This window comes from Thermobia domestica, chromosome 4 (assembly GCF_964235325.1).
Source record: "Thermobia domestica chromosome 4, izTheDome1.hap1.1, whole genome shotgun sequence".
Lineage (NCBI taxonomy): Eukaryota > Metazoa > Arthropoda > Insecta > Zygentoma > Lepismatidae > Thermobia > Thermobia domestica.
Genome location: NC_137457.1, coordinates 316941874 through 316966125, shown reverse-complemented (window position 1 = coordinate 316966125; position 24252 = coordinate 316941874). Strand labels below are relative to the sequence as shown.

Below are 24252 nucleotides of genomic sequence, written 5' to 3'. Positions count from 1 at the left end.
ATATATATACGTACATATATACACATATATATAAAAATTGTAAATAATATTAATTCTTTACCCAAAGAAGAAGCTGTAACAAGTATTGTGCTGAAGGCAACAAATCCTACGTAATTTTTTATGAGCATGATTATTACCTCACTATCATCATCAGTGTTCTTCTACACTGACAGATTTTTACAGTAAACAAATCTTTCTTCATTTATTTCTATTCTTTGTCTTATTTTGATTAAGGAATCCGAATTTTCTATCTTCATATCGTTCAGGAGGTGACACCTTCTTCCGCTTTCACCTTCTAGAAGCTAATTATTCCAAAATATTTCTTATGAGAAAATTCATTCTTACACAGTGTCCTAACCGATTTGTTTCGTTTTTGACATCAACTTCAGTATTCTTTTTTCTTCATTAGCTCGTCTCAATTCTTTTTGTTTATTATCTTCTCTTTCAGCCGTATTTCCATTCTTCTCCATATCTACATCTTGAACCTTATCATAATGAATATAATCGTAGTAAAACGTGTGAAAGTACAGTTTGTTTGTGTGACTGTCTAGCTTTATAGTATAACACTGGATGGAAATCACAGATCCCGTCTTATAGCCATTTTCTTTAGAATTGCCATTTACTAAATATGTGCTGATAATTTGTGTCAAAATTTACCTTTTATTTCATTAATGATGATAATTGCATTTACAAAAGCTGAAGGACACGTTTGGCTGAAGACAGTTCACCAACTAGTTCTCACCCTGCCCTGAAACCAGCTATTTCAAAACTGAACTATCTTACTAGTGACTACAGGCAGTTCTCACCCTGACCTGAAACCAGCTGTTTCAAACCCGAACTGTCTGACTAGTGACTAGTTCTCACCCTGCCCTGAAACCAGGTATTTCAAAACTGAACTGTCTGACTAGTGACTAATTCTCACCCTGCCCTGAAACCAGCTATTTCAAAACTGAACTGTCTGACTAGTGACTAGTTCTCACCCTGCCCTGAAACCAGCTATTTCAAAACTGAACTGTCTTACTAGTTACTAGTTCTCACCCTACCCTGAAACCAGCTATTTCAAAACTGAACTGTCTGACTAGTGACAAGTTCTCACCCTGCCCTGAAACCAGCTATTATAAAACTGAACTGTCTTACTAGTGACTACAGGCAGTTCTCACCCTGACCTGAAACCAGCTATTTCAAACCCGAACTGTCTGACTAGTGACTAGTTCTCACCCTGCCCTGAAACCAGCTATTTCAAAACTGAACTGTCTGACTAGTGACTAGTTCTCACCCTGCCCTGAAACCAGCTATTATAAAACTGAACTGTCTGAGTCGCGTATTATACAATACTTTGAGCACAAAACACATATTTTTTAATTCAAAACCACCGTAGACAAATAACATTTCGATTCTATTAGGATGCTTACTACAATGATTTAATAAAATATATACTCCACTTAATTTTCTTGAATCCTTTAACATTCTCTTCCTCTCTTCAAGAGAGAAGGAGCGAAAATTAAGAATTTCCACGTAAAACACCTAGGACACTTTCTATTATTCATTCTTTTCGAAAAGACAGAAGTTGAGAATTACTGAAAGTTGGATGACTTAATGATTATCTCACACTTTTCATTCACACGTTATGCCACAGTGGAGATGCGCAATACCTTCTTGTGAAACTTTCGTATCCCCTTTCATTAACAAATTAACACATATTTTAAAAAGTCATACCGGACGATTATTTACGAGAAAAGCGAAAAAGGTATCGAGATCCATCATAAACCTGCTAGCACAACTCTTCATTTTACAGTAAGTGATGCATACATATATTAGTGGTGGTAAAGGAATTCAAGTGGTCTTTGTTGCAGTGAGTAAACGTTACCAAATATATTCTTTTAAATATGTCAATATTATATGATTAATTAGTATCAAATATGTTTGAAGTAGAAACGTATTTTAACAGATATAAAATTAGTTTTTCATACAGACTTCTAATTGCATGCTTATTTGAGTTTATTTCAGTCTAATTTCACACCTATCCAATGTCGTTGGTTATTATCTATAGATTTTAAACGGGAAAATCTTAAAATAAGTATTTATTTTGGAACTAAAAATAAACAATGCAGTGTAGTAATAAAGAACAATTTTAACACCAAAGCATTCAATTTGAAATTTGCATGTTTAACAAATACTACACTTTTAATTATTTAATCATATTTTCGTGTTTAAAAAAGTAAATAAAAAGTTAGTATCTCAGACCGGGTTTCCAACCCTCGATCATCATCTTTCATAAATTTTTTATGAAGAGTCAGTGATTGATCACGCTTGGCTGCCGTCAGTACAAATATTCCTTGTAGCTATTATCTATATAGAGAACGGAGGGAAAATGCATTTCCCTCTATAGAAATCTGTGGGAGTTGTGATGGATCTGGGCTCACATTCCTGGGCATAGTCTCGAAACGAATTTCTAGGTTTTCCTATACAGAAGTGTCCAATTAAGATCTCTCGTCTACTTCCAATTGTAGATAACCACCAAATGCTGACGCCTAGCGTCGGAATTCCCCAATCTCTATTGTCTACTACTGAGAAATATCCAGTGCTGGACTAATCTCCCCTACATTATGCTAACATCATCATGAAGTCAGATAGCATCAAGATACATTTATGATACCGTTTTCATACATTTCAATTCATTCCCTCTATAGGAATTTTTCCCGCCCTGTGCAAATGCCGTATTACACATATGGTAGAGCCACCTGTGATTATATGTTAGTTAATTGACAAAACAACATCGCTACCAGTACTTCCGAAATAATCACAAACAAGCAACGATTATGCTACTACTAAAATTTCCTTGCATGTAGATAAATTTCTAGGCACGTTTTATACTAATTTGAGAATGCTGAATAAAATTGACCTAGTTTTAAACTTAAGTTCATTATATTAAACACATCAAATTAGTATAAAGAGCGTAGTTTGGAATTTATCTACATGTGTGCACTTTTCACTAGTCTAAAATGTAATCCGGATATGGAAAGCGGTATGGCTTCCAGTTGAACGTAATACATCGTAACGAACAGACGGATACCCCTGAAAAAATATCTTCCTCCTTTGGCATGTTTCCGTCATAGAAAATTTTATATTCGTCGAATATATGTATTCAATTTTAGTACAATTATTATATTTCTCCTTTCCTCGAAAGTAAAATAAAACAACTAACTTGTGACCACCTGTAATACAAACAACACAGTTTAACAATAAAACACTTCATACAAAATACAAAAGTAACTAACTTGTGAGCATCTTTAATACTAACAACACAGTTTTACAATGATACACGTTGCATAAATTACAAAAGTAATTAAATTATGAACGTGTTAGAAACCAATAATATAATTTTACAACAAAACACGTCATATAAAATACACCTTTATACGATTTAAATAAAATAATTCCAGAAAAAAAGATACAATAAAAACACAATACCTGATATACTAATTTAAAATCTGCACAGTGCAAAACCTACTTTTTCATTTGTTTAGAGAAATACTTAATCTTGAGTACACTATTTCCTTTGTCTTCTGCCATCATTCTAACGACGACGCCCTGTACGACCTGTGTGAGCTATGGAAAAAAATGTACAATATGTTACTTTATTATCGAGATATTATGAGCAAATAGGACTATTTAATTAGTCTTTTTAATGCATGAAGTTTCCTAGAGATAATTTTTGTGTAGAATTTACTATTTTAGGCTAGGTATACAACACTTTAAACATTTGCAACGGATTCTACTTGAGATTTTTTATTGTAGTGGGTGGGGAAAGCCGACACCCAAAAAATCAGATCACATACACAGGAACACATGGAGTAATATAGTTACAAATATTCTTATAATAAAAAACAGTTTATCCGTTTTACAAAATTAACACTAGATTACTTGTCTTATTTAGTTTTAGTTGTTTACTATACAATGGACAGTACTTTCCCAGTCATGAATCTCAAATAAAATTGTACTTTTAATAACAATATTATTCTTTGAATCATTAGTGACATAAACCCAAAGTTGCCGTCTTTTCGAGAAAATACATTCTCAAGACTATTATAGAATTCTAGAACAATACTCTGTCCGCAAAAGTTGTGGATGTGTAGTTTTATTGAATTTTAAGTAATAAACACATTTAGTGTTTCAAATCACATCCACCAATCCGTAAGCGCATAGTGTTACTACTCCCACTGTAAGAACGCCAAATCAGAATACTAAATATCATAGGGTAGGAAGTAATTAATTTATAACTATTATGACTAGAATAGTTTCAAATCTCAGTTCACTCAAGATCAAATTAAACTGCTCTTTATGAACATTTGGTTCAAATCAAATAATAATTTTAATTATTCAATTACTTAACAAACGTACTCAATTTACATCGTAACTATGGACTGGATGTATAGTCAAAAAGGATATAGGGAATATTGACGAAAATAGATACTTATCATTTCCTAAAATGCAGTAAAATAGATCATCGTAACTACAGACCGTAGGAATAGTAAGCCACGCTTTCAAACAAATCGCTGTGATGGTTGTTAGAAGTAACATGACTATGTCACTACACACGACCGCATTGAATACCGTCTTAGATAAATAACCTCTTAATTTTGGTAGCGGGATGTCTTCTCACCAAGCAAAATTTGGGAGACGTGTATTGGCCAACCTTTTTAAATTTGAGAACTTCCGGGTACTAAAGACTTCGGTTCTGTGTGTTATGAATACAGTGTGGCGTAGGGAAACGGTTGCCAATTAGTACTCATGCAGCATTGGAGTGATGTTGAGTTGACTTTGAGTTTAACGTCCCGTTCAGCAGCGAGGCTATGTGGGACGTGGATCTACTGATTAACGTGGAATCCGAACCACATGAGCTCCCACCGGGAATCGAACTCGGGACACCCACGCCAAAGGCGCGTACGCTAACCGCTTAGCCACGGAGGAGCTCAGCATTGGAGTGATGTAGAACGTGCTATCGCTGCAAGAGCTTATTACAAGCAAGGTGATAGTTTCACTGCTGCATAAGGGGTATTTGGACAGCATTACAAGATATGACATCATGGACGTGTTTCATCAGCTCATGTGATTATAACGTGGAAACGTGATCTTGAAGAAACTGGTTTAACGTTTTAAAAAAGCTAGAAGCTACTACGTTCAAATGGAACGTACGCCAGAGAACATTGCAGCTGTTCGAATTTCGACAAATCTGTTCGACAACTTTCATCTGGTGCTAGAGATTGGGTGATGAAATGAACGCAAAATACTGCACGAATTAAAGTTCTGAGGGGTTTTGTGAACATGTGATGTCTAAAATCAACTTGGGACCTAATTTAATCAACAACGTATGGATAACAGACGATGTCCACTTCCAACTTGACGGATAAGTTAACAAACTGAATTTTCGTTACTGGACACAGCAAGATCGTCGTGAGATTTCAGAGCATCCATTGCATAGCGCTAAGGTTACACTATGGTGTGCAGTCACGTCACATACTGTTCGACAATCGTTGGAAGCCATTCGTCAATTACTTGAAAGGCTCGTTATTTTACGTAACGGTAGCATTCCATGGCCTGCAAGATCCCACTGATATTAGTGTGTGCGATTTCTTCCTGTGGGGACATGTTAAAAGCAAGGTGTACCACATACGTGACATACTGTTCGACAATCGATGGAAGCCATTCGTCAGTTACTTGGAAGGCTCGTCATTTTACGTAACGGTAACATTCCATGGCCTGCAAGATCCACTGATTTTAGTGTGTGCGATTTCTTCCTGTGGGGACATCTTACAGGCAAGGTGTACCACACACATCCTGCAACTGGTCATGATCTGTAACAGAGGATTGAAGACGAAATCATTGTCATTCCCCGAGACCTGGTACACCAAGTATTGCAGAGATTCCATAACAGGCTATTAGAATGTGAACGCCGAAAGGGAGCATATTTTTCCAACGTAAACTTTAAGAAGTTAAGAGACAGTTTGTGACATTTAATGAAAACACAAAAACGTGGAAACATGAATGCCATACACTTTCGTCAATAAAAGATGTGTTTCAAGGTTTCTGACATTATTTATTTTCTCATATGAATACTTATGGTCCTATGCTAAGGTGCCTCATTCTCTTTCACGTGTGTGTAGAACCAGGTACGTACTCCTCTGGTCTCCTATGATGGGAACAATAAATAAATCTTTCATAGTGTGAACACGTTACTGTCTTTATGAACATTAAAGACCACGTATGGGTTGAATCATGAGACAGAGGTACTCACATTCACATACAGACAAAACGCTCACATCAGTTGTTGGGAATCACATGGCACACAGGTCTCACGGTATTCTACACTCTCACACTCTAAGATCACTCCTTGCGGTCCTATCTATGTACTTATGTCAGACTCCATGAACATATTAGTGTCTTTCATAGGTGCCTGGGACAGGTCTGCACCACTGCATTCAATATCTTTTAAGATTGGGTATTAGTGGTACTATGGACAAAAGGTATAGTACGTAATCTTTTACTTCCTTTGACAAGAAGAGGTGTTCCTTAGATCTTATGGTGCCCGAACTCTGTCACGGAATGATCATTATGTGTTCTGTAGCCTAGTCTGGAGAAAGGAGTTTATATGCGTAAAAAGTAGTAAATGATAAGTGATTCAACTATGTAAGTCATGCTTATTCACAATTATTATTACCGTAAATAACGCGCGTAATTTTCGCCCTCGCATAATTTTCGCATCCTAATTTTGAAGAGCATTTTCTGTATATTTTATTTTCCTCGCGTAATTTGCGCACACGGAAACTTTTAGTGAAACAGGATTTTATTAGGAATTAATTACGGTAGCTAGTGAACAATTGGCAACGCAGCAAAGACATTGTTGTAAGGTAAGAAACCACACGACTTGTTAATAAATTTTTTAATGTTATTTTTCTACAAATTTAGAATTATTTGTTTGTTGTGAATTCTTGCTACAAAGAAAATGTGTTACCGGTGTTTTCGTGTTATTTTGACTGGGGAAAAACTTAGATGATATTCACTGATGTAGCTAATTTTTTTTTCGGATAATTTACGCACCCTTGTTTCAAAATAACTTTTTTCGTCTAAAAAAAGTGCGAAAATTACGCGAGTAAATACGCTAAATCATAGCCTTATATTGAAATTCAAGTATATTCAAAGAAAAGGCCGCTTTCCGATAATGAACTGAAATTTGATGTCAAAAAGTTCGATAACTGAAACTGGCTGCCATTGCTTCATTTGGATGAAAGATTGTGCTTTATCATGGTTTGTGGTTCTATTCCTGAGTATTTTGTTGATGTTTAGAACTCTTCTTGAATTTTAAGGTGAAGCATTGTATCCTATGGATGGCTACTTTACCCTTCTTTTAAACAGGTGTTTATGACTTGGGAAATCAAACTACAGCTCAAATCATTGTACTCCCATGCGCAAAAAAATTGCGCGTATACTGTAACTCAAGATTTTTCGCATTTATTCCATTTTCCTTACGTTTATGGGTAAAATTCAGTTATTAGTATGTGGAGATAATAGAAAGCAATTCATCTAAGGAGATATTTCCAAAAAATATAATAAAATAATAAAAATATAAGCAAAAAACAAAATTATGCTCGGTTTTGTGTATACTGGCAACGATGGTTTCTAGAGATTTTTACAGTAGCAGATCACAATTGCGGAGGGAATTCAGTAGGGGAATCGAGAAGTTGGATCAAGGAACTGGATAGTGGACTAAAATGTTGCATTTATTGGTTAAAACCTAGTGTGTAGATTGCCTGCCAAATATAAATTAGCTTCTGTAACTAAGATGTCGTACAAAAATATAGAATTAAACAGAAAAACTCTTATCTTAAGGTTCGAAGCGATACGCACCATGGTTATGAAGATTATTTCTTTAAAAAAAGAGCCAACACAACGTAGCCTCTGTGGTTAGGTGGATAGAGTGGCGGAGTCGTAGTTATTTTATTATTTTGACACCACATCGAATCCCATCCCATCCCATCACATTTTTCTTTTTTTTTTTTACAAAACATTATAGGAAGTGTATAATTTTGATGTTAATAAGAACCGAAACAATATAATAAGGAAATAATTTATTGGTAGTATCCTTTAATCGACGTATTTATTCAGTATTAGAATACGTGTACTATTGGGAACAGTTATTGTTTTCAGTTTATAGTCTTGCATGTTACTTCCCGTTCTTGAACAGCAGACAACTCACTTCGGGTTTGTGTGTCAGGAAGAACATACGCGACCTTGACAGTCTGTCCAGTCTTACCTCTTGTTACATGGACCTGATGTTAAATGATCGTTTATGTGTGTGTGTGTGTGTGTGTTTGCTTGTTTTTTGCTTTTTAGAGTATTGACTTTCTCTCTCTTTTTTTTCATATCCACAAGTGCAAGAATGCTTTCGTTGAACGTAACTAAATTATACAGATCTATGTATACGGAACACGAATATTTCCAAATATAGAATGAATATGAACGATAATAATACCATATTTCTACATTATATAGTAGCGTGAAAAACTGATATTAAAATGATATAACAAACAGGCATAAGCTTTTTTTTCTAGCATGGCAACACATTAAACGTAACTCATTAAATTTTAGGAATTACAAATTATCACCTTACGTGTCGTTGTATTCCTATTCTTTTTCACGTTCAAGCGACGAAAAAAGAAATTGTAGTAATAGTGATAAAAATCGAATTCGAGATTTCAATGAATTCAAGTTTCACGCCCCCACATATCGAAAAAGTGATTTTGATGTCTGTCCATCTGTTCGTTTGTTGGTTCGTCACGCTTTTACATGCATTCAAATAGAGGCCATACTGTTCGACGTATCTGGACCTAAGTCTAGACATGAAGTTTTTATAACACTTTATCGTTTCGAATTCTATATTCTCCGACACATAAAAATAAGGGTAGTTTACTGAAGGATGAAAATTTAAAATAATTAAATTGTTTCAAAAATAGCTGTAAAGATTTTGCTTTTTTTTTTTTTTTACAAATATAGTTTGAATCATTGCTCTGAAAAAATACGTAAGGTGTAATTTACTGTATGGGATGCGTTTTTTCGAACAATTTTCTCAATCACATTTTATAAATAAATGTATCATTAATAACCTAACAATATGACACAATTCGTTCGTCCTGTAAACATTCAGAAGGGTAGTTTAGCCTACTCTTCGACGATTTTCCCATTAGCGCCTGACCCAATTTTGTTCATATTTCATAAATAAATGTCACATAAATAACATAACGATACGGCATAATTCCATCATCCTAAAAAGCTAGAAGTGGTATAATACTTTTCGCAGTAAGATTTACCCTACGATTTTGTGGAGAACGACTCAGGCAATTTTGTTCGTATTTCATAAATAGCATAACTCGTTTGTCCTGAAAAGATACACACGGGATATTTTATTCTTGGGGATGTCTTTTTTGACGATTTCTCAGAAAGTACTCAGACGCTTTTGCTCATAGTTCACATACAATTATTTCCTTAATAATTCTAATATATGGCATAAGTTATTTCTAACAGAAATATGACCAATGGGTACTTTACTTTTGGACATAAGTTGCTTCGAACAAAGTTTTCCAAAAACACATTATTTTATTCGCATTTCCCAAATAAATGTTTCAGTAATAGCTGCAGCCTAACACGAGTCAGTTTAAGAAATTCGAGCGAGAAAATTCAGTGCGTTTCATCCGTACCCATTCTTTAATATATTTTTAAATGTTACACCTAATCACAATTTTCCTAACAAAATCGAAACTTCTATTTAAATGTGCCTTGTTGTTGCCAAATGGTTCAAGTCCATTGGTTCTGGATTTGATTCCCGGTGAGAGCTAGTGTATTTTTATCCAACGTTAAGGTATAGGTAATAAGTAGGTGCAAAGAGAAAAGTGTTGAAACAAGCCTAACCAACCTAATAAATAATACAAAGAAATAATACAATATTACGAAATTATAGAAGAAACGTTGTTAATATTAGATATTTGCGTGTGAGATTGTCCAACCGATGACTGTCAACTCCAAAGGTAAGAAAGTGAAACATCCAATACCAGGTTAATCAGTGGTCTCTAGGTAAACCTATCCTACTAGGAAGAGATTGAGATACCAAAAAATGTTGTAATCGCTGGGAGACATGTTAGGAGAATACATTGGGTGAGAGACTTTAATTCATGAATAGTCTGCACCTTCGTTGGTGTATTGAAGTGCGTAAGTGGTGTGTGTTTTGTTGTTAGTCCCAGCTTTCTAGACCGGATGCAGTTATTCCCGGTATAAAATACAAATATATATATATATATATATATATATATATATATATATATATATATATATATATATATATATATATACATTTCTATTACTATTAAAGTAAATAATTACACTCATTCCCTCAATGTGATACTTGTTTGTTTAATTGTATACAGAGAGCTGATCCGTGGAAAAATCGTTCATAATAATAAATAAAATAAACTCGACAAATATTCTTCTAAATAATAGGTAAAAGTTTGCGTCACACTGTTCATTTTGCTGGGCACGCCAGTGTGCCACGTTATCCGGTTGTGGCACACTGGAATATAGGGTATGGCTTTCTAATTTTTCCCAAATATTTTAACTGCTTCAATTGAAATGAATTTATAATAATAAGAGAGTGAATTTAGTCTTCTTACCCTTCGATTTAGAAATAAGGTCCACTAAAATTGTATATATAAAAAATAATAATACTCAGAATTTTATAGAGTGGTTTGTTTTATTCGAAATGACATACTTCCTGCAACTGTTTGGGTTGGAATTATTTGAAATCAAATCTTTAAGTTTTACGACCCACGGTTATACCGGCTAGGCTAAAGGACACGGTGATGATGAGAAATGAATGCAATGGTGTAATGAAAAAAGTGGGAGAAAACGGAAGAACCCCGAGAAAACCCATACATATGGTGTTTCTCCACCACAAAATACACTTGGTGTGAGCTGGGGTCGAACCAAGGATCCCATGCACCAAAGGTCAACGCTTTATCACTGAGCCACCGCGGCCCCTCTGAAATTATTTATAGGAGAGAGTGACTACTTTTATGAAAACTTGATATCGAACACATTTGTTTAAAAATACCAGCTTTTTGTGAAATATTGCTTAATATTCAGGAAAACCTAAGTCAATAATAAAATAATAATAATAATAATAATTATAATAATAATAATAATAATAATAATAATAATAATAATAATAATAATAATATTATTATTATTATTATTATTATTATTATTATTATTATTATTATTATTATCATCTTAAATTAAAAACTCTCTGGACCTAGTTCATTGGCACAATTCCACGAATCAAAAAGAATGTGTTTACTTATCATATAAGTGTAGAAGGACTTAATCCCTGTTGCTTTCAATATAAAAAGAAAGTGTCCAACTGTCAAATGATATGCTACATAAAATGCTCTATGCAACATAATGTAGTATAGAGTCATCATTCCAGGTTGTCTAAAGAACACTTTCGTTTTAGCAAGAAAGGAAGAAAATAGAAAATACTGAGTTTTAACCTAGTAGAAAGTTTGCAGATTTAAGGGAAAATGCACAGAGTTGTTGGATATAAAATGTAGTTCAGATTAATGGAGTAAGACACCGTAAATATTTTATTGTTTGAAATATACTGGGAGTGACCAAGCCATTACATATGGAAATATCGAAAGAGATACGTTAATGGTGTTAGTTGCAAACTTTTTAGAAATGAAAAAATTAACGAAATCTCTAAAACTCTGATATCACAGATCCAAATTGACTGACTGTTAAGTAAAACTGCTAAATCTGAGTAAAGCAAAAAAAAAAAAAAAAAAAAAGTATTAATGACCTGTGTTAGTTTCAGACATATCATTCTCATATCAACACTACGATAGAAGTAAATTATGAATAAAGTTGAATTCACAGTTCTGGAATACCAACAAATGATTTTGCTAGATGTAACTTTTCAGAAAACTTTTTTATAAGGCTTTAGATTTATTATTATTATTTTTTTTGGTTTGTTTATTAGCTTCCCCATGCCGTAAACGTCGCCAACTCCTAGTGGCTTACTTGCCGGTAAATGGCGATCGTCGATATAGCGACGCGTCGAAGGATTGCCGCTAGCGTGCCACTAGTGGCAGGGATTCGTCGAGTCGAAGCAGATATCTAGAATCGGGGGTATTGAAGTTACCACAACGTAAGAACGAGGACTTCATTTTGGTCCGCGCTCGTTTGATTTGTCACGGAGATTCGTAAAGGGACCAACATGAACTATCGCCAGTCATGTGCATGCGGTTATTATTATATATTTTTTTCCCTGATGAATTGTTATTATAAGGACAATATTTGAGCTCCGGGGGTCAAGAGTAACTCCTGCCTTTACATCGTGAAGTGAAAAATCTTGAGGTGGGTGCGTATAATTGTATGAATTTAGTTGGCAACTGTCGCCGATCACTAGCAAGTGAATATGGGAGAACTATGAAAAAAGTAAATAGACGCTTGCCATTTTGTTATAAAATTACATGACGAGTGCATTTGATTTGATTCCGAACAGTTGTCTTCAAATATACACGGTTAAAGAAGCACTCTGATTAGAAATATTAAAAAGACTTCAACGATTTATCACTCTACAAGCTGTGTCTTCATAATCGCCTCCGTGACGAATTCGGAAGAACACGCAATTAGTAACCCTAAGGTTGATGGTTCACGCCCAGCTCAGGGCAGTTTCGTTTTATTTTTAAAAAAATGTTTTTAGACTCATCTTGATGCAAAGAAATTACGCATATAGGCGATTTAACGTATTTTAGGGGAATAATTTTGTGGTTCGTTGGCGTTCCGTCGCTTCTCTGCCGGTGATGGTATAATTTTCAAAACGGAAGTGGGACCAATTTTTGGCTGCGGGACCGCCAATTTTTGGGGACATGTCACTAGTTGTCTATCGGTGGTCCACCGACGCTTACGGCATGGGATTGTCCCCTCACGAGTGAGGCAGATTGTAATCGACCAAGAGTGTTTTGGAAAAATTGGAAACATCTTCCGACTTCGACTTCTGAATAATCCGTTTAGGATCAAGTCGAATCAAGGCTGCGCCACGGGAAGGTAGAACAAGTGAGGCAATAGTTCCAAGCACTACGCTCGACAGCTTCCGTCTCATTCACGACTTAGACTCTTCAGGAAAGTAACAAGTTTATTACTTGTAATTTATTCTTTGAGTCAAAGTATTTTGCAATAAACCATCGTTTTGTAAGATATTTTTACGATTGTATACTATTAATTTCGAAAATTGTACTCATAATATAATTTCCCATCATGGATTTGAAAAAATCAAAGTTGGAACAAAGAAAGATCTCCGATCCACATGTCTCTTCATGTTTGATATGGAAGTCTCATCTTCATTATTGACCCTTAATTTATTTTAGTCCTAGGCAACGCGAATCGACGGGATGGCTCTAAGTGAAAACATTCATTTAGATGGTTAAGTAATCAGGAAATTCCTGCTGTTATTTCACGAAACACAACAGATCTTGAGGGAAAAAAAACAATTTTGCTTACCAGGGGGAGGGAGTAAATCATCTGCTTACGTTTGCTTAACTAGGAAGAAGGCAAGGGCGCCGATCCTGGGGGGCCGGGCCCGCTCAAAGCTCATGTAGGCCTCCTTTGTATTTATGAATATACAATATTTGGCATTATTTGAGTGTAATTTGTCTTAAAATCCTCATATATATATCTTCTGCATTTGAATGCCCCCCCCAAAAAAAAATTTAAAGAGAAATTGGCGTCCTTGGAAGATCTAGTGAAATTAATAAAAAAGTGATAACGTAATACTTGAACAACTCTATCTAATGGAGGAAAGTAAATTAGTATTTAACACTTCTTTCAGTTTTAAGCATTTCAAAGATTCTCGTAATTTAGTAGCGTCCCGGATTTGCATTTTTGAAGTACGGGAACTTTATCTATACCTTAACGTGGGAATCGGTTTCGGACCATGCACTTAAGCCGCTTTGCCATAAGAGGCACAAGGAGTTTTTCTTTCGATTTCCTCAGGAATATTGCGAATGGTATAACTTTTAAAACTATGTTTAAAAAAGAATACACATCGACATAATAAGATGATAATCTGATACCTAGGAAATATATTGAATTGTTTTTAATTTGTTCTCACGCTTCCAAATCAGTACTTATGCTTTTTTTATTCCAGCCTTTTAATATAAGCACTTCAGACTATTGTCTGTTCTAGGATGATACAATTGTAGTTCATGTATATGCTAGCTTTGGAAATACAGTAGAGTTTCGCTTATCCGACATAAACAGGCGGGCAGAACGCTGGATAATATGGATGTGTTAAGAAAAGACCTATTAAAAGTAAAACTTATGATATAATTTTACATATTACGCATCTAATAATAATGTTTTATAACAAATAAGTGCACTGCACTGAATCAGGGACGTATCCAGCGTGAGGGCCTGAGAGCTGTCTCTCTCCGAAACTCAAGCACTTTTTAATAAACTTGCCTTTACCCTTTTGAGGTTCTTTTATATCAGTTTACTAGTAGTCAGTGTCCAAACTTTGGGCAATGTGCTGTTGTCTTGTTATAATTCTAAGAACATACCATAATGCCATTATACCAGGTGCAGTGGCGTATTTAGGGGGTGGCTTCCGGGCTTAAGCCCCCCACGAAATCTTACTTAGTATAGTAAAGTAAATGAAATATCTTGCAGAATTTTCACATTTCCAGGCAAAGCCTCCCCCGAAAGTTAGCAAAGCCCCTCCCGAAACAAAATCGTAAATACGCCACTGACCAGGTGGAATTAAAGAACAGTTTTAAATAGGATTAACATTTCGTTTCCGTTCTGTTTTTAACTTTAATATATTAGAACGATACACTCCATGTCTTCTTGCTATTTCTGTTATGTGATATACGTAGCAGACAGTTTTCTTTAGTTACATTTCTCTCGAAAATATGTTTCATTTTGTTTGTGCTATAATGCAGTTTCCAAAATAAACAACAGCATGAACAGAAAACAATAGCTATTAACAATAGTTCTCTAATCCTGGATAAATACGTCATTACAGCAAAATATCAGTAAGTTGTCCTTATTATATTGCTTCGGTTCTTATTAACATGAAAATTATAATGTTTTGTAAAAAAAAAAGAAAAAAAGAAAAAAGAAAAGAAATAAAAGAAAAAGAAATGGGATGGGATGGGATGGGATTCGATGTGGTGTCAAAATAATAAAATAACTACGACTCCGCCACTCTATCCACCTAACCACAGAGGCTACGTTGTGTTGGCTCTTTTTTTTAAAGAAATAATCTTCATAACCATGGTGCGTATCGCTTCGAACCTTAAGATAAGAGTTTTTCTGTTTAATTCTATATTTTCGTACGACATCTTAGTTACAGAAGCTAATTTATATTTGGCAGGCAATCTACACACTAGGTTTTAATCAATAAATACAACATTTTAGTCCACTATCCAGTTCCTTGATCCAACTTCTCGATTCCCCTACTGAATTCCCTCCGCAATTGTGATCTGCTACTGAAAAAATCCCTAGAAATCATCGTTGCCAGTATACACAAAACCGAGCATAATTTTGTTTTTTGCTTATATTTTTATTATTTTATTATATTTTTTGGAAATATCTCCTTAGATGAATTGCTTTCTATTATCTCCACATACTAATAACTGAATTTTACCCATAAACGTAAGGAAAATGGAATAAATGCGAAAAATCTTGAGTTACAGTATACGCGCAATTTTTTTGCGCATGGGAGTACATACTTTTTTAGTTTTTGTCCCCTATTTTGCAATAGTCATCTTCTTCAGGCACCGGATTTACAAAAATGAACTGAAGACTCAAAACCAGGGCCGTGCCGTGGAATATCAGCGCCCGGGGCGAGAGTATACGACGGCGCCCCCATACATATATTCCAAGTCATTTTTCCTTTTCTTTTGCCTCTTTTTCTCCCGATTTTTTCGGCACCCCTTACTTCGCCGCCCAGGGCCATCGCCCCGCTCGACCCCCTCACGGCACGTCCCTGCTCAAAACAAACTCACACATATCATAGTTAACGTCACATCACTTTTCATTCGTTACTTTTTATCACATTTCGCCTCGCTTTCAATAACGTGATATGTTGCTCTATGTCTGAGTACCTTACCTAAGTATAACTAACAGAATGTATTCTCTCCCTCGTTGTCTCTCTCTCCACACACACGCATAGATATACACAACATTCCTATCATATTACATTTTAATAGGTACTTTAAACAATTTTAGGAGCTTCAATAATTTTAGTGAACAACTTTTAAAATTGTTAAACACAAAAGTGTTTTATATTAAACTGTTAAAGAAAAATATTTTTATTTTCAAAATAAACTTCTGTGCAAATGAAAATATTAAAGAAGTTTATAAGCTACATTGTTTAACAAAAACATTAAAATTAAGATTACCAAACAAAAATTTATTAAAGCAACATTGTTAAGGAACATCAAACAAAAAATTTTGAAGCTAATTTCTTATTAACCAAGTTTTTAAATTAGATATATAACCATTTAATTTGCTTATCTAACTGCATAATTTTAACGCCTAACAGTTGAACTGTTATCAGGAAACGAAACCGTTTAATTTATTTATCAAACCGAATAAATTTAAAGGCTAATCGTGACAATATTTCCTTCAATACGCCGTTGACAATACTCAAAGAGCAAGATGACGTCTCAGAAGAACACATTCCGCTCCCCGTGCAAAGAACACGTTCATTGTGCAAGAAAAGAAATCACTTTCTTGTAAAATGGAAGTTATAAAATAATTTATTATAAGCTCCAATTTGAAAGTTATGAAAAGATATTGTTATTAATTATGAAATTAATTCGTTAGCAGGTCGCAAGTAATATTTTAACTTCCATCAAAAAAATAGGAATGAAACCTCATTACTTATTAAAATCACAACACTCACGTCTGAGTATGTGTTCGCAACCTTGTCTACTGGAAGTTCATATCTGAGAGAAATAAAAAAAATAAGGATTCAAACGCAGAATAACTTTATTGCTATTAAAAATGCTGTAATAAGAAGTTGAGTTGCATGGCTAGTTATAAGACGCCTTCTGTCCTTGATATTCGCAATAATCCAGATCAGCTTCCGCAATAATTAATGGAGATGGTAAGGAGCTATTAATTCTCTATAATACCCACTGCGTAAAAGGTTATGACTTTCTCTAATTAATCTTGGATTCTGCGCACAATACGAATTACAGTACTCACTCTATTCTGCTCCCTACTCTTTACTTTCAAAGTCTGGATCCCAACTAAAGGTACAGTCTGAACTACAACTGGTTGGAGACTCTGAACGCAAAGTCTACCATACATGAATCTAACTGAATTCTAAGGATAGGTTACGATAGGCAGCTTTCTTTCATTGTCCAGACGTCTAGTTTCCTTGCACTCAAGGAATTAGTAATAAGTTTTAAAAAAAATAACTCTTATAATTATTTTAAAAACGAAAGTTACAGTGACAAAACAATTATTTGATAAACAACACACACACACACACATATATATATATACATATATATATATATATATTAGCAAATCCTAGGTTGACTCGGAAGTTCGCATTCAACTTGACTAATGAACTTATTGTATTATTTTGCTTCTATTTGGCTAGAATTTCCGGATTTATAAATGTATATTGCTGAAGTTAAAAGCAGGGAGAGAAATTATGGGAATTTCTTGATTTTTAGAATATTAATACGGTACTTGAAATGGCTGAATTTTGTTAGAACTGAATTTCGTTAGACTAGAGATTTGTATTTTGAATCTGATTTAATACAATTTGATTCGAAAATTAAATTTATAGGTCCAATAATTTTGAGCAAATCTTGGGTTGATTCGAAAGTTTATATACTTTTTAATTGAAGGCGATTTTTGTGTTATTTTTCATCCATTTTGCTATAGATTCAAACTTTTTATTGTGTACTACATTATGTAGATTCAGCGAGAGATTTTTTAAAGATTTTCTTGAATTTCGGAATATTAATGATGAAACTCGCTTCGTTTTGTCAGGATTGAAGGTTAATTATATATACGAAACCTTATAGGAAAATTGAATTGGTGCTAGTACATTAAACCCAGGATTATTAATAGTATAATTTCACGAGAGTGTTATTCTTTGAACGTTTTTACTATATTGTATTTTGTCGACGGTGAATACACGATCGACTAACAATTGGCTGCATGTTCACCATCGCACATTTGGTTTTAATAAAATTATGTAAAAATCAGATTATTTTTTTAGTTTTGGTGTTTATTGTTGAATATATAATTGTGTATCGGGATATTTCGTCATAGACGACTGTTGAACGAGGAGTCAGCTGATTAGTGTGAATCCTCAGTAGCCCCATCTACCGAACTTTTTCTTGGAGTGAGTCCGTGGCAATCGGGTGATCTTAATTAAATTTATTTTTGTTTTGTCAGATTGTTTTGAGTTCGTTAAGGGAGACACGTGTATAGCGGCGTTTCAATTTTACTAAAAATATAATAAATTTCAAAGAGCGCTAGAGCAATAAATATACCGTTTATTTTCGACTTTTTACGGCTGATTCTTTTGCTGGAGATCGACACTTTTGAAATTTACAGACAAAGAAATTTATTGACATTGAATTATCAGACTAGATGTATAATTCCAGGATAATTTCGCAGCGTTAGCAAGCTGCGTTGCTCACACCCAGCTTTCATTACTATTAGAAATCGATGTTCAGCAAAACATTATCCCAAATTTCTAAATATCAAGGTATGTACGCAAGGTCGTTTGATCATTATGTCAGTGAATGACAGGCTTGAACAAAGATACTATATTTGCCTAAGTATCCCGTCGTACAACTAACACCTGAAGTAAATTGTTATCTACAAGCTAAAAAAATAGTAAGCACCAGGACTCAAAAAATTTGCATCCATTTTAGGAAGGCCAGATAGTAACATTTTCGGAACTGACCTATAGATATACTCGAATTGAAAACAGTGCAACTCGAAACGTTTCATTTTCTGATAAGAGAATATGCTCAGTAATCCATTGTAATGTATATTCATCCTCGAAGGACATAACGCGCAGCTGAAACCACTTCCTTTCCTCATGTAAACAATCGGGCTTGGAACTGTTCCAAACAGAATGTGTAGAAAATTGCGCATTCTTATAAAGAAACGAACGAACTGTTTTAGTATCGTTATAGGTGTTGAATAACTGATCGGCCATGGGATATAAGATGCAACAGCATATATTCATTGTGACAGAGTGCATCCGCACGAGCAGTTGTGCTTTGGCCCAGTGGCCTATAAGAGAATTATGGAATAGATACTTGCTACAAATTCTTCATCAAGAGAGTGTACAAGTTACACGAGACAGATAATGTTTGGATGCACTGAGATGCACTAGGCGAATGTTATTGACAGGAAAACAAAGGCAAGCCACTTGCAGTACTTAATGTAGAAAATGTAAATAATAATTATAATATATTTTTCCTTTTAGCTTTCTGAACATCCTGGATTTATACATATCTATAGGTGAAGATGGGGTGTCTTACATTGATGTGAACTGACTTAAAGTGCCGTGAAAACATTGTTAAAGACTAAAATCTTCCTTAACCAAAGAAAAGGAACTAAGCTAAGCTACTACAGTTATGAATAGTGATCATCATCAATTGAACCCACGGAGTGCAAAAACATAAATTCCAACACTTCTGAAATATTAATTATTATTATGTTGTATATGATAAACTACCTTGAGTTGGAATATATATATATATATATATATATACATTATCTTACCACGATGATGATAATGATGATGATGATGATGATGATAGCCCCTGTCTGAATAAAAGTGTCTAGGTCTGCTTTCATAATAATTATAATCCTATGGGAGAAAAACGGAAAATACACATGGGGATTAAATTGTGCACAAAACTAAACCTAATGCAACGTTTAATTAGACACAGTATATATTCGAAAAAGTTGAATAAAGAAAACATCTTAAATGTTATTTTTTACTGCTAAATATGCCTACAGAAGTAAGTACGAGGTCTGATTGAACCTTAAGCACTCAACGGTGAAAATCTCAGATTTTCTACTTATACACAGACTAACCAAATTAACAACGTAGTTTGAATAATTATGCAAAACCCATAAATATATTTAGAATTCTCCCATAGATGAAATCAGCTTAACCCTACAATGCATGATTTTATTTTCCGTGAAACAAAAATAGTTTTGCAAGAAAAAAGAAAAATGAGTAACTCAAGTACCGGTATGGTTAATGTGCCATCAAAGCTGAAACTGGACTTACAACTAGCTTCCAATGTGCCAATCTAGTTCAAAATGCATTAACAACTACATACCGTTTGTAGGAAGGCACAGATTACATTTACCACTATGACCCATATCTGTCCCACTATGCATTGTAGGGTTGAAGATCAGCACCTCCAGTATTAGCCTTTATCTCGCATAACCCACATTAATAGTATTGAATAACTATCCACTCTGTTTACATACTTTACAGAATTATCATGCAGATCTCAATAGTGTAATCAGTGCTAATATTCAACCGGTTTCACGCTGGTTCGCTAGAACCGGCTGTTAAAATATTTCGAATTCTCACAGCCGTTTGTTATACCCACACATCTGCTGGTACAGTAAATTTTACCCAGTTATGTGCTGGGACAGTAAATTTTACATTAACTATCTTTGTTTTTAGAAATTCTTACAGCTATAGGGTTGAACATACAATCTGTCAGAACTAGCTATAAGCGTCTATTTCTTAACCTAAAATGCTCAGATATCAAGAATCAGAATTGGGATCACTTGAGTATAGTGGCGAGCGTTATTTACATTTGAAACGCATACTTATCATTATGAACAACTGTCGATCCAACACTTTTAGACAACAATATCTCTTGGATATATTTGTTTGCAAGATATTTGCAGTGCTACCTAATTTCGCCATACCATCTTGCGTTAGGATACTGTGTAGGTTTTTCTCTACTTGTCACTTGTGGTATCCAAATTTGCTTTTTATTTAACGTGTGTAATTCGTTTCCTAAGAGAGTTATATCTATCCATTTACTATTTCTCCCTCTTTCTCTCTTGCTCTAAACAACATTGTTTGGATAGCTTTGAATGGTACATTAAATATTTTATAGAATTATTTCAGACATGACGATACTGTAAAGGTCAAAGTAAGGCTCCAATATCCGATAAACGTGAGATAACTCCGATTAATTTTTGGGAGATAGCTATGTATGAAGTCTTAAATATTTCATAGAATTATTGTACAAATGGTATCACTTTAAAGACCGAAAACTCCCATTTCTGCCATATCACACACAAATAAACGAAAAATGATTGAATATTTACAAATAGCTATTTGGTTTCTTCAAACTACAGGGTCAAAGAATATTAGATTTGTTTAATCATCGCTACAAGGTTTACATTTACTCTACCGAATACAATTATACAATATGTATCAATATTACTCATTTCATATGAAGTATTATTTGTATGAATGTATGTATATTTATGACTTTGCTTGAGTCGGGTTCGAGACAAGAGGACTTCGTGGTGGACAAATACCGTATGCGTGGGTTTTCTCGGCCGTTCTTCCATTTTCTCTTACTTTTTCAATTAAATTATTTCGTTCATAATCAACACAACCATCGTGTTTAGCCAGCACAACATATTCGCTGGACGCAATATTAAAATATTTCATTTTCATTTCTATGCTTCGGAGTATCTACATCGAGACTAGTTTCGATTAATCGTGCGGGCATTTCTTTTCAAAAAGCTATTATTATACATATGGTAATAGGCTATATAATCGCAGAATACCAGGTTAAAAATGCCTGAAACACCATATTTGTATATATGTAAGAAGCAATCTTAGGAAGTACTGGATCGATTTTTAAAATTTGTAACAGTTGAATGTTAATTTAATATTCAATTTAATTCAATTAATACATTTGAATGTTAATTTAATACAAATTGTCACTGGATGAATTGTATAACCACCAGCATATATATATCTCCCCCGCCTGAGGGCTCTTATTCCATTACTTGTTGATGTCCTTCGTGGTTAAGCGATTAGCTTACGGACCGTTGGCGTGGGAGAGGCGGGTTCGTTTCCCGGCGGGAGCTCATATGGTTCACATTCCACGTTAATTAGTAGGTCCCGTCTCATATAACCTCGCTGCCGAAATGGGCGTTAAACTCAAAATCAACTCAACTCCATTACTTGTTGTCCAACACATTTGCAGTACTGAAAACGCGTGGACAAATGCAACCCAACCCAAACGAAAGTTTTCTCGGCACTGACAACAGTTGCTAGCACTAAGCCAGGAGTTTATGCAGGTAAAATTGAAGAAAGGGTGAATAAAGAAACAGTTACCAGTTCTAAAATGAATCTCTATGTTTCGGATCGGATAGTGTTGACCAATGAACACCATATATTAATATCAATATTGCTGTGTATGTAATGACATATTTCATTATATACTCTATGCTGAAATAAATTTTTAAAAAAAGAATGACCACGCATGAATCAGAAAATGCTTGAAAGTAATGATAATATCAAATTTAGAAATATTGCAGTAAATAAATTCGTAATTCATTGCCTCCATCGACAGACATTTCCCCAATTTTCCTCATTCCAACATCGTCCTCTTCTTTCAGAAGAGGAGAAGATATTGTTTGTCACCTTGAGTATTAGCTAGTTAAAATAGTTTCATGTAAGAGTATACACAAGATACTAATGCTCGTAGAACAAGTCATTCTTAATGTGAGTGCCATAATGAATTACTCAACATTTTCTTCTTTAATTGAAAAACAAGTTATATAGACCCTTCTCAATGAGGAAAGTATCACTAAACATTCTTCAAATCGAGGCTAACTCATCGTTAATAACGATGGTCCCGATTTACATTACAATTGTTCTCACTTTAACTACTAATTTCCAAAGACGGCAGGCATTATGTTCGCATTCTTTGAAGTATGTCAACATGTGTAGAAATAGAATGTTCTATGTTTATCTTCATAACTACTAGTTTATTTTCTTATATTTGTATCAGGAATTTGTGGCGTAATGGTAAAGCAGAAAACTTCTATCCAAGAGACCGGGGTTCAAATCCCGTCGTGACAATTATTTCTTTACTGGAAGGTATTGTTTACGTAATTGGTATTGTAATTCTCTTACATTATTATTATTATTATTATTATTATTATTATTATTATTAGTAGTAGTAGTAGTAGTAGTAGTAGTAGTAGTAGTAGTAGAATTGGAAACTAGAGACTTGGCTACATATTTTATATTTTCTAAAGTCTTTTGTTGGGTTCTAAGTCTTTTTGTTGAAGAATCAGCACAAACCGCTGTAAGATACTAGGAGAGGGATATATCGTCACGTTGTTTGTTATTTGTTTGTTACTTGCAGGCTAAACTAAACCTGAATACTATACTTCACCTTTCTATATCTACGAGATATACCTTAAAGGTTTTGTTGATCATAGGGGAGTAACTGAATAAGTGACGAGATCGATGAATTTCGCGTATTTAAAACATCTAAAGTATGAGGTTGCCCGAAAAGTCATGTCGTATTTTAGTAAAAGATGAAAAGTGATTGTTTGTAGATATACTAGCGCTATTTGGATCCATGCAATTGTAATGTCATGAATAACTAAGAGGTTGAGCGTCTTGTGTATTAATATTGCTCTTGGTTTGGTTTCCTTTTACAAATTTGACAACACATAGAAGATAGAAAACCAAGATACATTTTCATCATATTTTATTGTTTTACTTCAGGAAAGTCAAAAATGCGTGACAAGTCTTTGAAAATTTGCTTAATGTCTGCGGTAACAATGCTCTGCACAAACATAACTGCCAACGCTGGTTCAATAAAATTCCGTGCTGGTGATTTTGATCTCAACGATGGCCTCGGTCAAGTATGCCAACAAAGTCTGGGGCAACCAAGTAAAAGCATTAATTGATGTTAACTGTTGAGACATGAGAGATTATAGAAACATTCAGTATCCACCACTCAACTGTGCATGATCTTCTGAAGAAAGTGGGATAGAGAAACGAGTTCAATGTGTTGGTTCCTCGTGAACTCAAAGGCTATGTGGAGGCATAGAGAAACATATGAGTCATTCTCATTA

At 34.4% G+C, this 24252-nt stretch overlaps 1 protein-coding gene across 4 annotated transcripts in view; it reads right to left on the bottom strand.

Moving 5' to 3' along the window:
* Positions 1 to 3280: 3280 nt before the first annotated feature.
* LOC145683554 (phospholipid scramblase 2-like) overlaps positions 3281 to 24252 on the bottom strand; it is a 96015-nt gene continuing 75043 nt past the window's right edge. For 3 of the 4 annotated variants that reach the window (XM_081754894.1, XM_081754897.1, XM_081754896.1), the window contains 2 exons: positions 19882 to 19969; positions 3281 to 3609 (listed from right to left, as the gene is read on the bottom strand). In XM_081754894.1, the coding sequence (XP_081611020.1) occupies positions 3578 to 3609; positions 19882 to 19969 (120 nt within the window). In that variant the 3' untranslated portion in view covers positions 3281 to 3577. The remainder of the gene's footprint in view (positions 3610 to 19881; positions 19970 to 24252) is intronic. The other variant, XM_081754895.1, reaches the window with a different exon arrangement.